Source organism: Hemitrygon akajei, chromosome 2 (assembly GCF_048418815.1).
Source record: "Hemitrygon akajei chromosome 2, sHemAka1.3, whole genome shotgun sequence".
Lineage (NCBI taxonomy): Eukaryota > Metazoa > Chordata > Chondrichthyes > Myliobatiformes > Dasyatidae > Hemitrygon > Hemitrygon akajei.
The window spans coordinates 32854142-32878072 of record NC_133125.1 but is presented as its reverse complement, the minus strand read 5'-3'; the positions used below and the strand labels follow the sequence as shown (position 1 = coordinate 32878072).

At 38.9% G+C, this 23931-nt stretch overlaps 1 protein-coding gene across 4 annotated transcripts in view; it reads right to left on the bottom strand.

Moving 5' to 3' along the window:
• jtb (jumping translocation breakpoint) overlaps positions 1-23931 on the bottom strand; it is a 33257-nt gene that overhangs the window by 1205 nt on the left and 8121 nt on the right. The window contains exons 2-6 of one of the 4 annotated variants that reach the window (XM_073069790.1): positions 19966-20081; positions 16213-16253; positions 4577-4662; positions 2848-2921; positions 599-664 (exon numbers count right to left, since the gene is read on the bottom strand). In XM_073069790.1, the coding sequence (XP_072925891.1) occupies positions 643-664; positions 2848-2921; positions 4577-4662; positions 16213-16253; positions 19966-20081 (339 nt within the window). In that variant the 3' untranslated portion in view covers positions 599-642. The other 3 variants (XM_073069780.1, XM_073069770.1, XM_073069761.1) reach the window with 3 other exon arrangements.

Genomic DNA, 23931 nt, shown 5'->3' with positions numbered 1-23931 from the left:
AAGAACAATATATAGACAGATCTTAGAAAGACTGGACAAGCTAAAGCTGAATCAATCTGCTCAATAGATAGCTCTGCTACTAAATGGTTTTGACATTCAGGAACACTCCCTATCTATACCACTTAACTGTTCCGAATCTAGCTACTAATATTAACGCAACATGTATATCTCCAAGAAAATAAAGGTATAAAGAAAGGAGTATCTATAAAGACGAGAAATGATAAAGCATGATTCACAATATTATGTAAATTAACTACTTTTGTTTTAAATGGTCAAAAACTGAAAGAGGGTGTACTATACAGAAATAACATATTCTGAACATTTCATTAGGGTTTACAATTTCCCATTTACCTTTACACTACAGCATCAGACTACACACATAATGGGTAAAGGCATGACATAGTAGTTCAGTGATATGACTGGTAATCCACAGAATCAGGATTGAATCCCACCAAAACTGCTGTAGAATTTACATTTAGTAAATAAACTGAATTAGGAACAAAACCCCAACTAGTCTGTACATGGAGGCTACTGGATTATCTTTAAAACTCCATCTGGTTCATTAATGTCTTTAAGGGAAGGAAAATGCCACTCTTACCAGGTCTGGTCCTCATATGATTCCAGACTCATGTAGTTGACTATTTACTCGGTTGAACCAATACTACTACATTTAAACAGAGAAGGAATTTAACTGGATGGATCACTTGGCATCGCTAGGCATCAAAATCAAACATGGCAAAGTTGTTCCCAAGCAATTAAACTTACAAATTCCTCCTCATACACTTCTATGGAAACTGGGAAAGCTGTTCCACAGTCTAGTTCAAGTGACAGCCTGATATAGTTGCACTTATGGTACATTCCTCACTTTCAATGTGCGTGATTCTCCATTACAATTGCTAAGAACCTTCTATTCCACTGACAGGGAAGATCTAGAGAGATGGTGGCACAAAGGCAGGGGGTGTGGCTCTTGGAATCAAGATTGACTCCAGACCTATTTAAGTCTCATGGCTTTATGCTCATAAATCAGAACAGGATCATGAACTGGAACAGATTATGATCTAACAAGTCTTCATTACACACTAACTTACAATCTGTGGATCAGCATTCTTGTGAGGTCAAACCAGTTTTCATGGGATTATTGGTAAACATTGAATATTCCTCCAGGACCTTCCCCAATGTTGGCTATTAAATCCTGTATATCACGCATTAGATGTCTTGCAATGGCAAGGAGTGAAATATCAATAGTTGGTGTGCAGCTGACATGAGGAGCCTGGGTCTTTTTTTTGGTTAGCTAATATCTATTATTCATCAATGTGTATAAACTTACACCCATTTTGCATATTATTTCTATGTATGTGCCTTTCCAAGTCCTATAATCACCAGTGTTTTAAGTTAGTTAAGAAAACAATTGATGTATGGCAAGTAATGTGACCCAAGCCAGGGTCTGAAGATTAGTGTACATTTGGAGCTGGGACTGGCAGCTTGGACTATGTGTGTGCTGAGAATCTGGATCAGTAACATTAGTGGTCAGGATTGTGGTAGATTTACAGCCAAAACAAGTCAGGTATATGCATAGTGAAAAATATCCAAAGATAGTCAATTTCTGCTCTGTAAGACTGCAGTCATCCAAAAGCAAATCTAAGCTATTTTGACAAGCTGAAATATACAAGGTAAGGTGAAACAAACATGGGAATTAGTGTGCAGGTGTCCCCCCCTTTACAAAGGTAGAGCGTTCCTATGAAACCTTTCTTAAGCCGAAATGGTGTAAAGTGAAAAACCATTCATTTATATGGGAAAAATTTTCGTAAAAGCGAAAATCCTCTTTGTAATGTGAAAACAAGTTACTAATGTAGGTCTTCTGTAAAAGCGAAGTGGCGTAAAGCGAACATTCGTAAAGCGGGGGACGCCTGTATTCATGGAAGGTATGATCACTGTGCTTCATTGCAGTCTTGGTGTCTTTTTGTTATCAACAGTTATCATCATCATTATGAGCCATGTTATATGATGTAGGCGATCATGGTTCCATGACTACGATTGTTCTTGGCAAATTTTTCTACAGAAGTGGTTCGCCATTACTTTCTTCTGGGCAGTATCTTTACAACACAGGTGACCATTATCAGTACTCTTATCAGCCATTATCAGTAATCTTCAGAGATTGTCTGCCTGGTGTCAGTCAGTGGTCGCATAACCAGCACTTGTGATATGCACCAGCTGCTCATAAAACCACTCACACCTGTTCCCACGGTTTCACATGACCTTGACTGGGGGGTGGGCTGAGCAGATGCTACACCTTGCCCAAGGGTGATGTGCAGGTTAGCAGAGGGAAGGGGAGCCTAACACTTGCATTGATACAGACCTATCTCCAGCCCACCACCCAGGTTATCAACAGCAAGTCTTAATATCACTAAGCCTCCTGGATAATGATGACTTGCAATATACTGTAAATTTAACAATTATGTATTTTTATATTCCAATTATCCAACAGCAATATGTAAAATCAAAAGTTACCAATGACCATTATTATATTAACATACAATAAACGCATGCAAATAACACCCAGCCAAGGAAGAGGATTTATAGCAGTTTATAACCTCATTCTCTACCACTACATGATGTATAACAAGGAAGACGTGTGTGGATGCAATTTAAATGTTGTAAACTCTGCTGAAACATCAAATATAACAAAACAATAAAGAAATTGGAGCTTGGCACCAGATCAGAAATTCAAATAGCATCACGATCCAATAATAATAAAATGAAATTTACTGATTAAGAAGGCTTTCAAGTGTGATACCTTACTAAAACAAACCAGCACACCAACCGGATTGAAACTTTGAGCTGCCTTACCTTCTATACCTTTGGTCTTCGGCACACTTTACCTCTTCAATAAAACCAGTAAACCTACATTCAGGATGCACAATCTGCATAATATTAGATAATAGGTTATGGAATAGCAGTAAGATTTTAAAAGCAATACATTACTTTGTTAAACCAAAAACAATCAAAAACCTAGACAAAAAATTGGATTCCTTAGAATATGGTTTCTGGAACATACTGCAGGCTTGTTACGTATTTGTAAACTGTGTGTTTTCTCAATGAACACTAGATTTATATTTAAATCTGTTTCTAATTTCATCATTTGTTTCACCAGCATTCATCAGAATAGATTATAGGTTTTACCACATGCAATTAATAACAAGAAAATAGTGTAATTGTCCAATATAACAAATTTCTCTGCTAATCTTTCTTTGCATAACCAGAAACAGCAGTCCATCAGAAAACTGATTGAACTGCAAACACTGGAATCTGAAACAAAAACATAAAAGCTGGAAGAATTCAGCTGGTCAAATAGCATCTATGGAGAAAGAAAAAAATGTTTTGAAACCAGGACCCTTTCTTAGAAATGAACAATTGAGCAACACATGCAGAAGAGCCTATAATTTTAATAGACAGACAAGCTGGGATTCAAAATCCTAACCTTCTCATTGGAATTAGATTGTCTAAGTGCTGCATGCATAATGCTACAATTCTGTACTATTTCATGATGGTAAAATTAACGTAGTTAACTTCAGGAATTACATATCTTTATGTTCAATCTTTGTGTAAGAGTAAACCTTTAAGGCATATGTGCAATCTTTCTACATGCTCATTTTTGTTCACATATTTTCATTCACCTTCCATTTTTCAGTTGGCTGTTACCTACAGATCTGATTCCAAAGTTTTCCAGATGCTGAAGGGACTATGAAATAAAATTTTAACGACTGTTCTGAAAAGACAGAACAGGTAGTGTCTTTCATGATATCTGCACACCAAAGAACACTTCACAGTGAATTAAGTAATTTTAAAAGTTCACTTCCATTGCACTGTAGAAAACATGGCAGACAATTGACGTTAAACAAGATCCCTCCCCAAAGGATTAATTTTAGTACCTTTTTTAGGTGATGTTGAATGGGAGGCAAAAAAAAACAAGAAAGAAATGTAAATTAGAATGTTAAGTCAATGAGTATTTGAAGAAAAACAAAAAGGAAAGAAAGCCACTGTTAATCAATGTACCTCAGATGAGCTAAACAATCAGATAAAATTTTCAGGAATCTATTAGCAGATCAATAGAGATAAAAGCCTACATACCCTGGAATCTGGAGCAAGAAACAATTTGCTGGAGGAACTAAACAGGTTATGCAATATATGTGGGAGGAAAGGAATTGTTGACTTTCAGGTTAAAACCTGCATCAGGGCCTACAACACAACATATTTAACCAAGCATTTTGGTCCTCATATCAAGCTTAGTTGTATTTGAGCATAAGCAAAAGCAGTAACTATTTATCTTCACCAATATTTCAACAGCCAATAATGATTTGGAAACTGCTGTTTTGTACAATGTTCCAAACAGTATAAAGAATCATTGGTAACAAATTGGTTAATTAAAGATGTATGTCATCATGATACAATATCCCTATTTTTAAGATGTCAGTTTAGAATATCCACTCATAGAAAACTTTTCATTCCACTACAAGGACAAGAAGTATTTGAATATCATACACACACACACACACACACACACACACACAAACAATACCTTTTCGTAATCAGTGCAAGGTCTACATTCTCTTAGAATGCTGTATTCTTCATATTCCCAGCAAGGTCTTGATTGCAAAATATTTGCTGTTTAATTCATAAATAAAATATATTTACAATATTACCTTGTAAATTTTGAAAAGTAACATCTTTAAACAAATTACCGAATCAATTTCTTCCTATCCACCTTACAGAAAATTCTAGAAAATTTACCTTTTGGGTCAACAGAATGATAGAGTACAGCTCATAAGTCAACAGCTAACTTTTAGAGAAATTTGCTTTAGCAATTACCAGCACATGACAGGTACTAAACCTGTGAATATGGGGCTAAGCAAGTAGCAGAGAAATAAAGTCATAGAACAGCACAGCATAGAAACAGGCCCTTCGGCCCATCCAGTCAGTTTCAAAGTATTTAAACTGCCTATTCCCATTGACCTGCACCAGGACCACACCCCTCCACTCCCCTACCATTCATGTACCTATCCAAAATTCTCTTAAACGCTAAAATCGAACTCATATGCACCACTTGTGCTGGCAGCTTGTTCCATGCTCTCATGGCCTTCTGAGTGAAGAAGTTTCCCCTTAAACTTTTCACCTTCCACCCTTAACCCATGACCTCTAGCTGTAGGCCCACCCAACCTTAATAGAAAAAGCCTGCTTGCATTTAACTGTTCTATACCCCTCATAATTTTGTATACCTCTATCAAATCTCCTCTCAATCTTCTATGTTCCAAGGAGTGAAGTCCTAATCTATTCAATCTTTCCTTATAACTCAGGTCTTCCAGACCTGGCAATATCCCTGTAAACTTTCTTTGTACTTTTTCAACCTAAGCTACATCTTTCCCGTATATAGGTGACCAAAAGATAGAAGATGGAAGGAATATGAAATTGAATTCCACAAAACTTGAAATAAGCTCCAGGGAACACAGGAAAAAAAGAAATCATATAAAGTTCTTCCTTGAAGTGCTCAATTCATGTTAAATTTAAGATTCTTTGTGCTACATAACTCTATGTATATAAATATAATGATAAAAATAATGATAAGCTTTATGAGAGATGACAAACTTCCATTGCACTAAGCAACTTCCATAATGGAAGATTAAAATAGTAAATTAATTAGTAAAATTCCTATTCCTGCCCTGTTCCCTTATCAAATAAATCTCTTCTCTCTTGATTATGCTGCCTTGTCCTTTTACATTCTTTCTTATTCTTATGTTAATCTTTTTTTGTCAATTAGTAAATACAATCTTTCAGTGTTGGTGCGTGGTCAAATGGTTAAGGCGTTCGTCTAGTGATCTGAAGGTTGCTAGTTCGAGCCTTGGCTGAGGCTGTGTGTGTCCTTGAGTAAGGCACTTAATCAAACATTGCTCTGCAAGGACACCGGTGCCAAACTCTATGGGTCCTAATGCCCTTCCCTTGGACAACATCGGTGGCATGGAGAGGGGAAGGTTTGCAGCTTGGGCAACTGCCGGTCTTCCATTAAAAAAAACCTTGCGCCCTGGAAATCCATGGTCTATTGAGACTAACGGAGGCCTACCTACAATCTTTCGACAGAAAAACTGAACCAACTTTCTAAAGAGAGCTAAAATAATCCAGCAAACACGAGGAAATCTGTAGATGCTGGAAATTCAAACAACACACACAAAATGCTGGTGGAACACAGCAGGCCAGGCAGCATCTATAAGGAGAAGCACTGTCGACGTTTCGGGCCGAGACCCTTTGTCAGGACTAACTGAAAGGAAAGATAGTAAGAGATTTGAAAGCAGTGGGGGGAGGGGGAAATGCAAAATGATAAGAGAAGACCGGAGGGGGTGGGATGAAGCTAAGAGCTGGAAAGGTGATTGGTGAAAGTGCTACAGAGCTGGAGAAGGGAAAGGATCATGGGACGGGAGGCCTTGGGAGAAAGAAAGGGGGAGAGGGGAAAGCACCAGAGGGAGATGGAGAACAGGCAGAGTGATGGGCAGAGAGAGAGAACAAAAGCAAACAACTAAATATGTCAGGGATGGGGTAAGAAGGGGAGGAGGGGCATTAACAGAAGTTAGAGAAGTCAATGTTCATGCCATCAGGTTGGAGGCTACCCAGCCGGTATATAAGGTGTTGTTCCTCCCATTACGCCTGTAGCCCCCTCCTTTTTGAGAATCGCAAGATCGCTATTAATTCAGGTCCGGAGACCCAAGAAATGAGAGACATTTGGAATGTTTAGCCCCGCGGCGATACAAAGCTAAGGGAAACGGCCATTGTCTTTTGGAGACAGAATTGTGTATTAAAATACTGTGCTTCGTGGAAGCCCTCGGGCAAAGTGGGCTGGTTGGGGGGATGGCATCATTCCACCCTGATTGACATCTGCGACCCTGTGAGTCAGGATAAAAGAGGGTCTGGGGAACAACCCCACACATACGCACCAGGAGAAATGCTAGCAGTTCTGTGACGGCGTTTAATAGCCATAGCCGGTGGAGGGCCCACGTGTGTCCTTTCCCGTTGCCCCGGGATTGAGGCCCTACCACGGAAGGCTGCTTAGCTAAGGAAGAGATCACCACCGATGCCATTTCGAAGGATCGACATCATAAAACAGACAATCGGGCAAGTTCTAAGCCTCCGTCTCTCTCGACTCCAACCAAAGGCTGCAGCCTACAGATTGAATGAACTAAAGTGACTTTTATATTTCCATCAGACAATACATTATCCCCTAGACAACGATAGAGCTATTTCTTATTATTATTATACCCGCGCTTTTAGATTTAGTATTGACGACGTATATTACATGTATGTTTGCATTGATATTATTTTTGTGTATTTTTATCAATAAATACCGTTAAAAATAGTACCATTAGACTTCAATGGACCTCTCTATCTTTGCTGGTAAGTGACCCAGTTACGGGGTGCATAACACTCCAACCTGAGTTTGGATTCATTTTGACAGTAGAGGAGGCCATGGATAGACATATCAGAATGGGAATGGGACGTGGAATTAAAATGTGTGGCCACTGGGAGATCCTGCTTCCTCTGGCGGACCGAGCGCAGGTTTTCAGCGAAACGGTCTCCCAGTCTGCGTCGGGTCTCATCAATATATAAAAGGCCACACCGGGAGCTGAACACCTACGCTTGGTCCGCCAGAGGAAGCAGGATCTCCCAGTGGCCACACATTTTAATTCCACGTCCTATTCCCATTCTGATATGTCTATCCATGGCCTCCTCTACTGTCAAAATGAATCCAAATTCAGGTTGGAGGAACAACACCTTATATACTGGCTGGGTAGCCTCCAACCTGATGGCATGAACATTGACTTCTCTAACTTCCGTTAATGCCCCTCCTCCCCTTCTTACCCCATCCCTGACATATTTAGTTGTTTGTTTTTTTTCCTCTCTCTTTGCCTATCACTCTGCCTGTTCTCCATCTCCCTCTGGTCCTCCCCCCCCCCCCCCCGCTTTCTTTCTCCTCAGGCCTCCCGTCCCATGATCCTTTCCCTTCTCCAGCTCTGTATCATTTTCACCAATCACCTTTCCAGCTCTTAGCTTCATCCCACCCCCTCTGGTCTTCTATCATTTTGCATTTCCCCCTCCCACCACTGCTTTCAAATCTCTTACTATCTTTCCTTTCAGTTAGTCCTGACGAAGGGTCTCGGCCCGAAACGTCGACAGCGCTTCTCCCTATAGATGCTGCCTGGCCTGCTGTGTTCCACCAGCATTTTGTGTGTGTTGTTTAAAATAATCCAGCTTTGCCTTTGTTTATTCATTCACAGAATATGGATGATGCAGCCAATGCCAGCATCTATTGCCTAGTCATAACTGCCTCTGAGTGGAGGATGCAGTTAAAGGTCAACTTCTTTTGAGAGGCTGGAGTCACATACAGGTCAGGCAAGGTAAGGCTGGCAGATTTGTAGAACATGCATGCAGAACATTAATGAACTTTGTACATCTTTAATGATAATTAGCTTGTTGTGGAGACTAACTTATTTTAAATTCCGGTTAATTTAATTACTTCGAAGTTCACACTAAATTTATTATCCAAATACATATTGAATATATTACTATATTATATCATATGCCTCCTTTAAATTCATCTTCTTGCAGGCATTTACATGAAAAAATACAGTAGAATTTTATCAAAAAACTATAAACAAAGACTGATGAATACCAAATTGCAAAAGACAGTGCAAACAAAAATAATATTGAGTTGTCAAAAGACCTTGTGAGTGAGTTGGTAGGTTGTAGAATCGTTTCAGAATAGTAGGTGTGAATAGTTATCCACGCCATTTGAGGAGCCTCGTGGTTGTAGGACAATAACTGATCCTTTACCTGGTGACATACAACCTACGGCAACTGTGCCTCTTGCCTGATAGTAGTAGCAAAAAGAGGGTTTAAATTTCCCAGCTGGTGGATTTAATTGGATCTAAATTACCCAGATGGTAAAGTGGAATTCAAACTGGTGTCTCTGATCAATGATCCAGGACTCTGATTATTAGTCTGGTGATATAACCACTATATTCCACTATACTTTTGGCCATTTTCCAATGAGTATGCAGGGTGGAGTATTTGCATTTCCTATAACACTCAAAATTAATGTTTCTATCTCCCATGGCTCTTAATGTCCCATTGAGTACATCCCCCACTGTACCATTTGAAATGTGAGAAGTTGCATAACACAGAATTCTGGTTGCAGTTCCATTGGGTAAAAAGTCTATTCCAAGATCCATGATCACAGAAAAGCCCTCCCCTCCACTAAGCACATCTACAAAGAGCGCTGTTGCAGGAAAGCAACATCCATTGTCAAGGATCCCCACCATCCAGGCCGCTGCCATCAGGAAGGAGGTACAAGAGCCTTCAGTCCCACACCACCAGGTTCAGGAACAGTTATTAGCCCTCAACCATCAGGTTCCTGATCCAGAGAGGGTAACTTCACTCACCCAGTACTGCACTGATTCCACAATCTACCATAGACTCACTTTCGAGAACTCTGTAACTCACGGACTCAATATTTATTACTTATTATTAATATTGCTTTTTTTTTCTTTTTTGTATTTACACATTGGTTGTTCCCCGCCATGGTTCGTTTGCAGTTTTTCACTGATTCTATAGTGTTTCTTTGTACTTACTGTGACTGCCTGCAAGAACACAAATCTCAGGGTAGTATATGGTGACATATAGTATGTACTTTAATAGTACATTTACTTTGTACTCTTATTATATGATATTTATATTATATGAATTTATATGATAATCATCAACTGTTACTGTACTGCATTAGTATATATTTTGCTGACCATAAGATACAGGAACAGAATTAGGCCATTTGGCCCAATGAAATGCTCTGCCATTTCATCATGTCTGGTCAACTTTCCCTCTCAGCCCCAATCACCTGCTTCTATCAATCTCTACCTTAAATAGACCCAATGACTTGGCCTCCACAGCCACCAGTGACAACAAATTCCTCATCGTTCTAAAGGGACACCCCTCTATTCTGAGGCTGTGTCCTCTTGTCTATACCCCTCCATTATAGGAGACATCCTCTCCATATCCACTCTATCGATGCCTTTCAGCCATTCAATTGGTTTCAATGAGGCTCCAGTGAGTACAGGCCCAGAGCCGTCAAACACTTTTCATATGACAAGTCTTTCAATCCCAGAATCTTTTTGTGAACCTCCTTTGAACCTTCTCCAGTGTCAGCACATCCTTTCTTAGATAAGACGCCCAAAACTGCTCACAATACTGCAAGTGAAGCCTCATCAGTCTCAACATTACATCCTTGTTTTTATATTCTGTCCCTCTTGAAATGAATACTAACATCACATTTGCCTTCTTCACCCACCTACTCAACCTGCAAATTAACCTTTAAGGAATCCTGCACAAGGATTCCCGTGTCCTACTGCACCTCAGGTTTTTTGAATTTTCTCTCCATGTAGAAACCAGTTTTCCCTTTTATTACTTCTTCAAAAATGCAAGACCATACATTTCCCAACACATCCTCTCTACTTCCTCAAAACTACCTATCCTTGAACTATCTTGATATCGTCCGCAACCTTTGCCACAAAGCCATCAATTCCATCATCCAACTCAATGACATATAATGTAAAAAGAAGTCGAAACCAAGACCCATGTGAAACATGAGTAGTCACTGGCAGCCAACCAGAAAAAGCTCCCTTTATTACCACTCTTTGCTTCTTGCCAATCAGCCACTGCTCTATCCATGCTAGCATCTTTCCTGGAATATCATGGGCTCTTAACTTATTAAGCAGCCTCATGTGTCACATCTTGTCAAAGGCCTTCTGAAAATCCATGTACTCAACATCCCCCAATTCTCCTTTGTCTACCCTGCTTGTTACTTCTTCAAATAATTCCAACAAACTTGTCAGGCAAGATTTTCCTTTGAAGAGAGCATACTGACTACAGCCTATTTTATCACATGCCTCCAAGTTCTCTGAAACCACATCGATAACAATCTATTCCAACATCTTCCTAACCATTGAGGTCAGACTAACTGGCCTATAGTTTCCTTTCTTCTGCCTCTCTCCCTTCTTGAAGGGAGGAGTGACATTTGCAGTTGGCAAAATAATTTACTTATCCATTTACTTGTATTAAGAGCCACTGCATTGAAACTTTCACAAAGAATTCTATACACAGTGCATGTTTGTCAACAAGGCTAGATCCCAGTTTTACATAAAAATGTAACAATTCTCTTATATACAGTAGATTCTGGTTAATTCGGACACAATAGGATCGGTACATTTTGGCCCAATTGAGTGGCTGCCCCAATTAGCCGACGTTTCACAAAAATAGTTTTCAAAACGTATAAAAAAGACAAGCTACTGTTTAACTGAGTAACAAATTATGTACTTAACTTAAATTCAGAACAAATTAGAACAAAACCAATGCTACTGGCAATACCATAAAACAATGTATTAGTTCTTAATAGTTATCAACAGAGGAATTCTTCCAGTGTACGATGCTATATTCTTTTGACTGACTGTTAATAAATAAAATCAGCGCAAACACCTGGTGCAAATACAAAGCCTTCACACAATGCATTTGACGATTGCATCCTCAAAATCTTCATTTTCATTGTAACATTCAAAATGATTGTTGATAATTTCAAATTCTTCATAATTTCTAACTAGTTGGATTAGTGAAATTGCTTCATTTTCATTCCTGCCCGATTCTGGTATCTCCAAGCCTGAATGCTTGAAACCACAGTAATCAAAACATTTCTATATTGTCTTGCTGATTATTTCAGTGAAATTACCTCTTTTTGAACACAAACGCATGCAGATGATGCTATTTAAAAACTGTTCTGTTTGAGCATGGTATAATGTCTAATGGGCACACAAGTCCATGTGACTGATGCTAGTTAGAACCTGTTCTGCAACCATCTCCTGTCCCAATTAAGCAGCATAGTGTCCCAAATAAGCAGCTGCCTCTGTTAACAGATGGCCCAATTAACTGGAATACACTCTATTTACATTACACCTAAGGTTCAGATTTAAGAGGGTGTAATTTTTGCAATCATTTTACATATCAAAAGAGAACAAATAACATTGAATTGATTTACCAGAAGCAACTTAATCAGAGAAAACAATACACTTTAGACTGTATTTTGAAATGTGCAGATGCTGTCAAATGAAAGAGGCAAAATTAGAAGGGAGAGATATGTGAAAATGGAGACCACTTCCATAAGCAACTTATTATAAATACTGATGGAAAAGATGATGATTGTTCAACCTGAAATGTGAACTTGGTTCTCTGCACAGTCGCTGCTGGAGATGCCAAGTATTCCCAGAAATGTCTGTTTTTAAATATCTCTAATAAATGGCATTGCAGGTAAGCTCAGCATCTATTACTTATCTTTAGTTGCTCAGTTAGTGATCTGGATCTGTATATCAAATCTGCTTCTACAATTGCAATTAGTGTTTTTTTTCATTCATTTGTGGATATGGGAAGATCACAGGAAAGGGTAGCATTTATTGTCCACCTCTTACTGTTCTTGAGAAATAGTAGCAAATTGCCTTTTGGAACTACTGTAATCCCAATGAAGGTACTCCTACTGTGTTTATAGGGAGTTCTGAGAGTTACAACTAGTGATAAAGAACTAGTAATATACTTCTATATCATAATAATCAATTTAAGTGGTCCTTTCCAGTCATGATGAAGGGTCTTGGCATGAAACGTCAACTTTTATACATTTCCATAGATGCTGTCTGACCTGCTGAGTTCCTCAGAATTTCCCACATCTGTAGAATCTCTTATTTATGAATTGCTGCTCCACTGTGAAGGCTCTTCAAGATAAGCCTACCCTGAAGAAGTTTAAATCTTCTCTTCAACGGGAGTTCTGTGAGATCCTCTGTGATCTGGGCTGCTCTCCAATGCTTTGACTATGTACTCACCCAGACTTGCTACCACAGCCACCCATCCTTCCTGGTGCCATTCTCCCATGGCTCACTCTCCTCTCCTCTAAGATTCCTTACTCTCCAGCCCATTACCTTTCCCATCCACCTGGCTTCATCCTTCCACCTTTTTATTAATCTACCCCACCTCTTTTCCAGTCCTGATGAAGAGGCCCAAAACAACAATTGTTTATTCATTTCTATAGATGCTGCCTGACCTGCAGAGTTCCTCCAGCATTTTGTGTATTTTGCTCTGGATGTCCAGCATCTGCACCTGCAGGATTTCTTGTGTTTATGAATCCTCCTATTTCTACAGCTCATTTTGACTTTGTCCTTTTTGCTGGGATGAGTCTCATGTTTGAAAGATTGTGGAGCATGATGTGTACTGCCTTTTGTAGATGGTACATTTAGTAATTATGGGTTGTCTGTGGCTGGTTAATTTGACAACCACCTTTCACAGCTAGGCATGACAGGACTGCAGATTTCTTAACTTTTCTGTGAGTTGTTGGATTGCAGCTTCAGGTTGGTCTGTCTGAACTTTTCTGAGACTATCCCATATAGCAGCATGGGAGTGGCACGTGATGAACAGTGTCCTTGGTGTGAAATAATAACAACTTTATTCATAGAACACTTTTCATACAGATGAAGGCAGGACTTAGTCTCTCCAAAATTATTCTATGGCCACTTTTATCAAACAGACATTTGCAACTGCAACAGGCAAGTGAGCTGGGATGAGGTCATGTAAGTTTATCTCTCATGTCAGTTCACTCATTATGTACCAAAGATTCCATTTGGCATGGCAAGCTCAGACGATGATGCTAATAAGTCACTTTTAATGATGGGCATTAAAGTCCCTGAATCCAAGAGCTATGAACACAACTATTATTGCGACAATTTCAGAGGGTGATAAAATGCTGTACAGAAGAGAGATAGATCAGCTGGTTGAGTGGTATCATAGCAACAACCTTGCACTCAACGTCCGCAAGACCAAGCAATGGAGTGTGAACTTCAGGAAGAGGAAGTCGAGGGAACATACACCAGTGCTCATCAGGGATAAGCATGGAAAGGGTGAGCAGTTTCAAGTTACTGGGTGTCAGCATCTCTGAAGATCTGTCCTGGGCCCAACATATTACAAAGAAGACATGACTGTGGCTATATTTCATCAGGAGTTTGATGAAACTTGGTATGACACCAATGACTCATAAATTTCTACAGTTGTTCTGTGAAGAGCATTCTAACTGGTTACATCACTGTCCTATATGGAGGAGCCACTGCACAGGACAGGAAAAAGCTGCAGAAATTTGCAAACTCGGCTAGCTCTATCATGGGCACTAGCCTTCCCAGCATCAAGGCTGTCTTCAAAAGACGATGCCTCAAAAAGGCGGCATCCATCATTAAGGACCTCATCACCCAGGACATAGCCTCTTCTCATTGTGACCAACAAGAAGGTGGTATAGAAGCCTGAAGACACACACTCAATGCTTTTGGAACAGCTTCTTCTCCTCCGCCCATCAGATTTCTGAATGGATAATGAACCCATGTACACTACCTCAATGTTTTTGCTTTCTTTGCACTACTTAATGTTTAAAAAAAATTACTTATTGTAATTTATAGCTTTACTAAATTATGCATTACAATATACTGCTGTCACAATACAAATTTCATGACATATGTCAGTGATACTAAACCTGATTCTGAATTTAATTACCTCTAGTAAGTGAACCTAGCCAGAAATTGTAATGGAGGAGTAGGAGACATTGGATGCAAGCTACAATATAGTGAGCATAGTCTGTTGCTCTCCCAGTTTAGACACAAATTCCAAACCATACGGAGCAAAGTGTTTGAATCTGCTGCCTAAACAAATCACAGATCCATTAAGCTTTATTTTCAGTGTTTCAACATAGAATTAAATACAAGATAGGCTTGCTCGGTCACTTTTGAGAGAAGCTAAGGCCACACAAAGGCAAGGACAGGGTTGAAAGACAAGCAAACGTGATGTATTTTTTATTACACGAGATTTTGGATTTTCTTTTTAAATTCCATATTACTTAATTTACAAATAACCTAGTTCCAGTGGTAGCATTAAAACATGGCTCTGGATTGTACTCCAATTCTCTGGTAATCTAAACACTTTGTTTATTCTTCCAACATCTTTGTTATTTTGTCAGGCCAATGACAGATACTCTGTCTAAAATCAGTACAGCATTGGAGGTGGCCGTTCATCCAGCAAGCCTGTGCCAGCTTCAAATATAACAACTCTTTTCCTTTAACTCTGAAAAATATTCCCCAATTAGTAGATATCTAATTCCCATTAAAAGCCACATTTTGGTTGTGTTTGTAAAACCTTTGAAAGTAATGCATTCCAGCTCTTAAACTCTCCCTTGTAGCTTTTGCCTAAAATTTAAATCTGTGCCCTCTGGTCTTTAAAGCATGTGCTAATGTGAACTTCTCTTTATTTACTCTATTTAAACCACTCATGATCTTGCACATCTCTATTAATTTGTCACTTTTTTTTTTACTCTGTCGAAAACATTCTAATCCAAATTACACATCATGAAAAACTGTTCACACAAAACTATTCAGCAACCTCTCTAGTACCTGCACAACTTTCATATGTAGTGATCAGAATTGACACATTACTCCTATTGTGGCCTATTCAATATATTGCAGAATACTATATGAATTTCAACATTAAACTTCTGCATTCCAAATCTTCTAAGTTGAATTCTATTAATTCAGATTATTTATTTACTTACTTGCTTATTTATTTATTTGGGGATACAGTGCAAAACAGGCCCTTCCAGCCCAACAAGCCACACTGCCCAACAACCCACCCATTTAACCTTTGCCTTATCACAAGACAATTTACAATGACTACTCACCGGTACATCTTTGGATTGCATTAGGAAATCGAAGCACCCCAGGACACCCGTGCATCCACAGGAAGAATGTACATACCTCTTACAATTGTTTTTAATTTCAAAATTTTCCAATGGTACCTGTTTCTATACCTTACTATATTTTTATTCATCTTTCAAAAAAGTGTAAAAATGTTGATATAACTTGTCACTTGACTGTTATTTACCTCTAATCTTCTGTAGGCTTTCAATATCAAATCTCTGTAGTCTAAGTTTTGTAAGTTGAATTCTATTATTCCAAATTTGTTTTCAATTGTACATATGTTTTAGTATTTTAAGTTATATTTTTATTCACATTTCAAAAAACAAGTTTTATTACAACTTGCTACCTTACTATTACTTACTTGTATTCTTTTGTGACTGCAATGGCATGGCTTCACATATCCTGAAAGAATGCAGATAGTAAGTAGAACAAAATTTAACCATTACAAATGAGCAAATTGCTTGCTGTGTTAACTTTGAAAATTCATAAGAAATCAAAAGTTATCTAAACTAGCTGGTTTTATAATCCATTAAGCAAAGCTGGAAATGCGGCAGACATTTTGAACTAAATTACACTTTCTTTCACCACAATGGATTACATACAGTGAAGTATTTCTGGTAAAACAGCATGAAACCTAATTACAAAACCAACTGGACTTGAAACATTTACTCTGTTCCTCTTTTCATAGATTCTTCTTGCCCTGCTGATTATTTCCAACCCATTATTCCTGTCTCATATTTATAGCATCTGAAATTTAATTGTTTTCACAACCATATTAGTTATAGCTTAAAATCTCTCATCAATATCTTAACACTAGATACTGTATTTATTTGACTGCATTGTGTAAATGGGAGACAATACCAATGAATTGCCTCTGAACATAGTATTCCTCTTTTTTTCTAAGTCTAAAAGTGAAAGTATGTATATGTCACTAAATACTACCTTGAGAATCATTCTCTTGTAGGCATTTACATGAAAATAAAGAAATACAAGAGAAGTTATGAAAAACTATACATAAAGACTGACAAAGGAGTAATGTGCAATTGAAGGCAATTTGTGCAAATTAAAAATAAACAAATACATAACAATGAGAACATGAACTGTAGAGTCCTTGAAAGTGAGTCTGAATTTTGCAGTGCGAGGTTGGTTCAGGAGCCTGATTTTTGTAGGGTAATAACTGTTCCTGAACCTGATGGTGTGGGGCCACCACCAGATTTTTATTTGATTTATGTAGTCCTTCTTGTAAAAGCAAATATCGAGACCTTGAGACCTTTTATAGCTCACTAACTTTGTATAAGGTTCTAAGATATACAAGTTAATCTATATACTGTAAGCTTACAGTCCCTTTGGGGTTTACCTGGTTCAGCATGTCAAATATTATCAGTGCCACTATATCAGATTAATGCTTCCTCTCATAATGGACGGAAAGGACAATGAAAATATACAAATCGAAAATCTGTAGTGGCGCGCAAGGTGTTACAAAAGGAACACATGGAGGCAGAGAGAGCTGAACTCGGAATGTTTTTACCGATTCAAACACGCGTGCTTAAAACCCCCTTCCCATGGGTCCCTGCGAACAGCGGGGCGGACGTGACGTCAGACCATCCCCAGAAGGTCCGCCCCAAGCGGGTCGTGCGTCTGCTCACAGCTTCCGATGGCGTTTCAAGCCCCGCGTGTGCAGACCGCCACAAATCAATATAAACTGTACATGCCAGAAATCAGAAATAAAAACTAAAAATACTAGTTAATCCTGGCAGGTCAGACAATATTTGGGGAAAGAGGAACAGAGTTGATATTTCAGGTTGAAGAATCTTTATCAGGACTGGTAAAGAAAAAACAAGTTAGTTTTAAGGTGCAGAGAGTCTGTAGAAGGGACAAGAAAGACAAAAGGAATAGCTCTGATAGGGTGAGGGAAGGTTGCCATGGGGATAAAGGTATAGATGAATTCATCCAGTTTGCGTTAGTGAGAGCAGTCAGACACAAAAAATATGAACAAATTGAAAGATATGAAGATGGCAGTTAGAGAGGAAAAACACACACAAAATATTTAGGTTATCACAGGAATGTGGCATAAGCCACTATTTTTTTGAATGGAGGAACAGGCTTGAAGATCTACTCTATCTCTATTGCTTTAATTTAAATTTGGGAGAAACTATTCATTATTGGTAGTGGAGGCAAGAAGTATTTAGCTGGTATAATGATTTAAAGATAGGCTTTATTTGTCAGATGTACACAGATGTACATGTATTTGTCAGCCTATCTTTAATGAAATGCATCATTTGCGTCAAATCAAATCTGCGGGGATTGTGCAAGTGTCACCGAACCTCCAGCACTAACATACCTTGCCCACCACTTACTAACCCAAACTTTTGGAATGTAGGAGGAAACCAGAACACCCAAAGGAAACCCACACAGTCACAGGGTGAACGTACAAACTCCCCACAAAGAGTGGCGGGAATCAATCCCGGACCTTACAGCCAGCACTGTGAAGCGTTACGCTAACTGCTACCTACTGTGCCACCAATATAATGAGTGTAATCAAAGAATTCCAGGAAGCAATGACTAATTAGGACAAATATGTTCTTTCATTCTTAACAAATCTGTTAAGCATATAAGAACAAATAGTAATGAGTGTTTACCGTACTGTGCCTGGAACATTGTTCACCACTCAACAGCAGTGCAGCACACCCCATACTCATAATCTATTTTCTACCCAGATTATACTGGTCTTGGCTCCTTAAATCAAAGGGAAATCTGTCCATTTCAAATTTCAATAAAAAGAATACCGTTGTGCTGCCTTTATGGCAGTTATTTAGTTTATAATATTTTCGCGTAGTAATTTGTTAGCATTTTTTTAGTCAAAGTTAGGATTGTTTAAATCAATTGATTTGTCTGTAATACATCGCGGCTGCGATGACGTCACATCCGGGTTCGCCGCGTCTTGTGGGAAATTACCGGTTTGAGATTCACGCAAGGGTGGGGGTCACTCACATGTGCCGCCATAACGCCGACTAGGGTCTCTCTATGCACCAAAGACACAGTGAAAGCAACGCCGTAAGTCATTAGATAATCGATATTTTGAGTTAAAATGTTAACGCCGATTCTGTTAAAAGTAACGACGGTCGGTAAGGTTTACCTTTTCGTCAGTTAAAGAGTCGGGATAGTTTGTATTGAAGTGTATCTAAAGCAGCCAATGGAGCAGCTAGATTCTGACTGTATGCTGCAGTTTAATGTAATGTAGTTATTGTAGTTTTACCTTTGCAAGTATTCACAATGTAAATGTGATATTTAGAAGGAAACACTGTACCAATCTTGTATTGTTTTTCAACAGTTTTCACCATGCATTAATGTGAAGAGTGAACAGTAAATGGTTAATCTTACTGCGGCCTCGTTTGCATTGATTCTGGTTTATCTCAACGTTTACCTCGGCGTTGCGTCACACCCGAGGGAGAACGTTACAACAGTTCTTGGGTAAAGAATTTACCTAATACATCATCTACACATCACTCATTCTTTTTGCATTCTTTCCAGCAGAGGTTATATTTTTTAAAGCACCTGAAACTATTGTACTGGTTAGGCACAGGAGTACATTCAACCAGAGACTCATTCCACCGAGATGTAACACTGAGCGTCCACGTTTATTTCCACTCGGTATGATTAACTTACTATTATTTAATTATTTATAGTTTTATATTGCTATATTTCTTCACTATTCTTGGTTGGTGTAGCTGTAACGAAACCCAATTTCCCTCAGGATCAATAAAGTATGTCTGTCTATCTGTATTTTTCAGCCCAGTTGCTGTGATCAATTACATTATTAAAGAGCAGGAAAAGAATTTGGGTGGCTCTGGACTACTGAGATTACAACTCTCAGATTCATGCTATGGTGATACTTTTACTCAATAAACTATTAGATTAGAAATTTATAGGTAAAGGCATTCACAGCCACATATTTTCTACCACATGCTTGGAAATCACTAAGCTCTCCCAGCACTGTTAATTAACATGTAAAACATTAAACAAAGCAACAAAGACTTACTTATGTCCACTTGAGCCAAGATGAAAACTCTAAAAGCTTTAATATATTTAAAAACATGTTTCTAATTATTTTTACCTGAAAGAAGTGAACATTGTCCATATTGTACATAGATAAACCAGAAGGTACACCATCTCTACAAACTGTAACATTTTCTTAGTTTTCCTTCGTCTCTGGGCACCATCCAAGATTTTCTGTAATGAAATAATGTTAAAATTTGAATTTACCCATTTACAAAAAATGGCTTGTCTTTTCAAAAATTATCTAACGACCAAGTAGAAAGATGCCATAAATTATGGCAGAAAGAATGTACATTATTAAATATTGTTAAAACAAAATAATTTAAAATGCTCAAATGTTAAATGTGAGAACACTCAGTTGGTCATCTAAATCAAGAAGTTAGCCTCATCATCACAAGAGGTTATCTTATATAAACATAATGCAGGTACACACCACCAAAACTAGACTGGTAATCAACCACACATTTGCACTAATCCTAACATTAATGCCTTTTGTATTCTACCCACATTTTTATCTAATGTCCCCCAATTCTACCGCTCACACAAACGCAAAGGGCAATTTACAGTGGGCAACCAACCCACCCACCTGCACATCTTTGTAATGTGTGAAGAAACCACAACAACCACAGGAGAGCCGTGGACCAAACATGCAGACTCCACAGAGACAGTAATGAGATCAGAGTTAAACATGGGTCTAAGTCACTGCGGGGCAGAGGCTCTATTAGCCATGTCACTGTAACTCCCAATTTTTTCTTTGCAAAAGTTTTTTTTTACATTCAAAATATGTATGATACACTCATTTTACAATTTATACATTGATACATTCAGTACAGTTGTCAGATTACTAGTTACAATGCAATAGAGAATAATAAATTCTGATTAATTTTAAGATTGCTGTTTTATATTAGCCACCTTTAATTTATAACACTGAAAAGTTGCAGTCATTCAAACTTTCAGACGACCTGAAGAGAGACAGTAAATGCATTATATTTAGTGATAATCTTCAATCGATGAATTGCACCCAGGATTTATTATCACTGATTTGTCAATGATTTTTTTCAGATAGGAATATATAACCACTGTCCTACTATCAAGACTGACGTTATCTTTTTCACTAGCAATAAAAACATTAGTAGTTCTGTACTCCCTATGGTTCAGGGAAACACCAGCCCATTTCCCTGTTATAATACTGACTGTATATCAGAATTTCTGAAAAGCTCCATCATGATGCCTAATGATACTTCCAGCTGGTCAATGACAAATGAACATAAGAAACAGCTTTCTTTCATCCACAGGAACCAAATATGCAATCTCTGGTAAAGAAAGTCTATGTGAGAGATAGTACACATTGGGCAAAATAACAAGAAAAGACAAGTTGTAACAAAAATATTAGCAATCTGTTAACAATGGACAGACTGCCAAGCTGAAAAAAAACTACTGTGAATCTTACAAAGTTTGCTGTTTCACATGTACTTGGTTTAAACAGCAAGACATATTCAACAGTATTTGTGTTGAGGTAGGAGGAAACAGAGAAAGCATCCCCATTTTCTCTCAGACAGCAGCTAATATTCTTTACTGTTACAAAACACGGATTTTATTTCTCAAATCAATTGTTCAAAATTAATTTTGCAATTTACAGGAATTGTAATCGAATAGGCCAAAAACATTCACCCCTAAGCTTGCAACATATAGAGTCATAGAGAAGTACAGCACAGAAATGGCCCTTTGGCCCATCTAGCCCATGCCAAAATAATTTAAACTGCCTACACCCATTGACGTGCACCAGGACCATACCCACCCATATCCTTACTATCCAGCTATCTATCCAAACTTCTCCTAAACGTTGAAATCAAGCTCGCGTGCACTACTTGTGCTGGCAGCTCGTTCCACTCTCTCACCAGCCTCTGAATATGCTTTGACATACAGCTACTCATGCGTAGGAGAAAAATCCCACTCAGTCACTTCATTTGTTTTAAAATAACTACTTTGAAAATGGCAAGTGTATACTGGCAGCCAACATGAACAGGTTTTATGCTTATTTGCATTGCTCAATTCAATCAGCTCCTGCAGTGAGTGATATGTTTGGGTGGCCTGTTGTCTCTCACAGTATCTGTCCATTCAAGAATTGTTATTTCTGCTCTCTTCATGATGCAGGACATCTAGGCTGCTATCCTGAAGAGTCAAAAGATATCCCTGATTGTGAATTTACTTACTTTGGCAGTCAGGATCAAATTAGCTTGTTGTACCAGGTGGCTGTGATGTGCAATGGGACTCCTTGGGACAAAATTACATTCCCTCTTTTCTAGATATTTCTAATCCAAATGCATTGGCTCATTTTGGTAGAGACCGCTTGCTGTTAAAGATGAAGGTGCTAAGATGGATTCAAGTGCAGCAAAAAGTATGTGGTTATCTACTGAAGTTGGAAAAACAGAAACAGGTGTAATGATAACTTTTCTAAATTGGGAGAAGGTGACCTTGTATACAAGTTATTTGAAGTCCAAGCACAGCAGGCAATTAAAAAGCAAATGTTACATTTTTCTTATTTTGCAAGAAGTTCTGAGCAATCAAGATGTATTTCTAAAGCTATATAACTTTAGTTACTAAATTACTACGGTATCTGGTAATATTGGTGATCTGAAAATGAATGCACTTAAAATAAAGGGAGTTGTTGTAGATTAAGCAGATAGGTTCATGAGATGAATGGTCTGATATGCAAGGAGACAAGGAGTAGGTTGGATCTCTATTATCAACAGTTTTTAAAAAATGAATAGTGACATCAGAAATGTTCAATTTTAAGAGTGCCTTTCTCTCTACATACACCTAGGAAATTACATCAGCCAAAATTACAACCAAAAAAATTAAAAATTGAGCAAACCTGAATAAACACACAAGATCATGTTCCATGAAACTCAATCTTCTGCTGCTGTGCACACGTACAAATATGACGACAGAAAGACATGCTGCTGCATACAGACACAGGCAAGGATTTTATGCTGCAGCCCATGGAAGCCTTCCGCAAACACCAACACTCCTAAAATATCCAATTTATATTTCTGAAGCAACTGCACTAACAGAACATAGCAGTTCTGGAGAGGAATTCAAATAGCGTCCACAAACAGAAATAACTTGCCGGTGGAAAATTACTTGGAGGGTCCTCGACACAGGAGATAATTCATGTTATTCCGGCAATTAGTTTACTGCACCTCTGACAGATTACACCTACGTCCCACCCAAACGGCCTACATTCACACCCATATGTTTTCGGGAGTCGGTGACTTTTCTGCTGGAGTGCCTGGGATCATGGACCGATCCCTGATGGCTCCTGGAAGGGCCGACAGCAGCAGCAGCTCCAAACCCCCGCTTGTGACCGGCGGCTGACTGGACGCCCGTTGTGAGGATGTCTTAGCCTCGCCCAGTCATGTTGGTCAGACCAACAGTTGCTGGTGTCCAGAAGTTAACAGCCCAAAACCACCACTCACCAGCCCTCGCCAACTCCCAGCTTTACGACCGGCCACCGCGCAACGCAGCCAAGCGGAGCGGAAAACCACCAATCAACGAGAGGAGCTCTGCGGCGGGACCGGGAAAGGGGTGGGACTTGCATATGATTGGCATCACACTGGACCAAACAACTTCTCCTTCCACTTGCCGGCGTCAACCGTAAAGCGGTTGCTAAGCAACTAGCCCCACCTCCTCTCGCGTGAGGAAGTCCCTCCATGTCTGCTGGCCTTCGTCTTCGCCGTCAACTTGGGCCCATTTGTTGGCCGTCCGAGGAAGAGATGAAAGATTCGTACGATCGGTCCTAGTTCCGCGCAGACAAGGAGAGTGTGCCGTGCATGTGCTTCGTCCACAAGGCCTGTGCCATGGAGGGTCACGATCCAAATCGGTGGACATATCGGATTCCTGGGTGAATGAGACCCGTTTCAATAGCCTCAGTAGTTCGGTTTAGGGAAATGTATACTGTACAACCTGAAATTCTTGTTCTTCGCAGACATCCACAAAAACAACAAAATGCTCCAAAGAATGA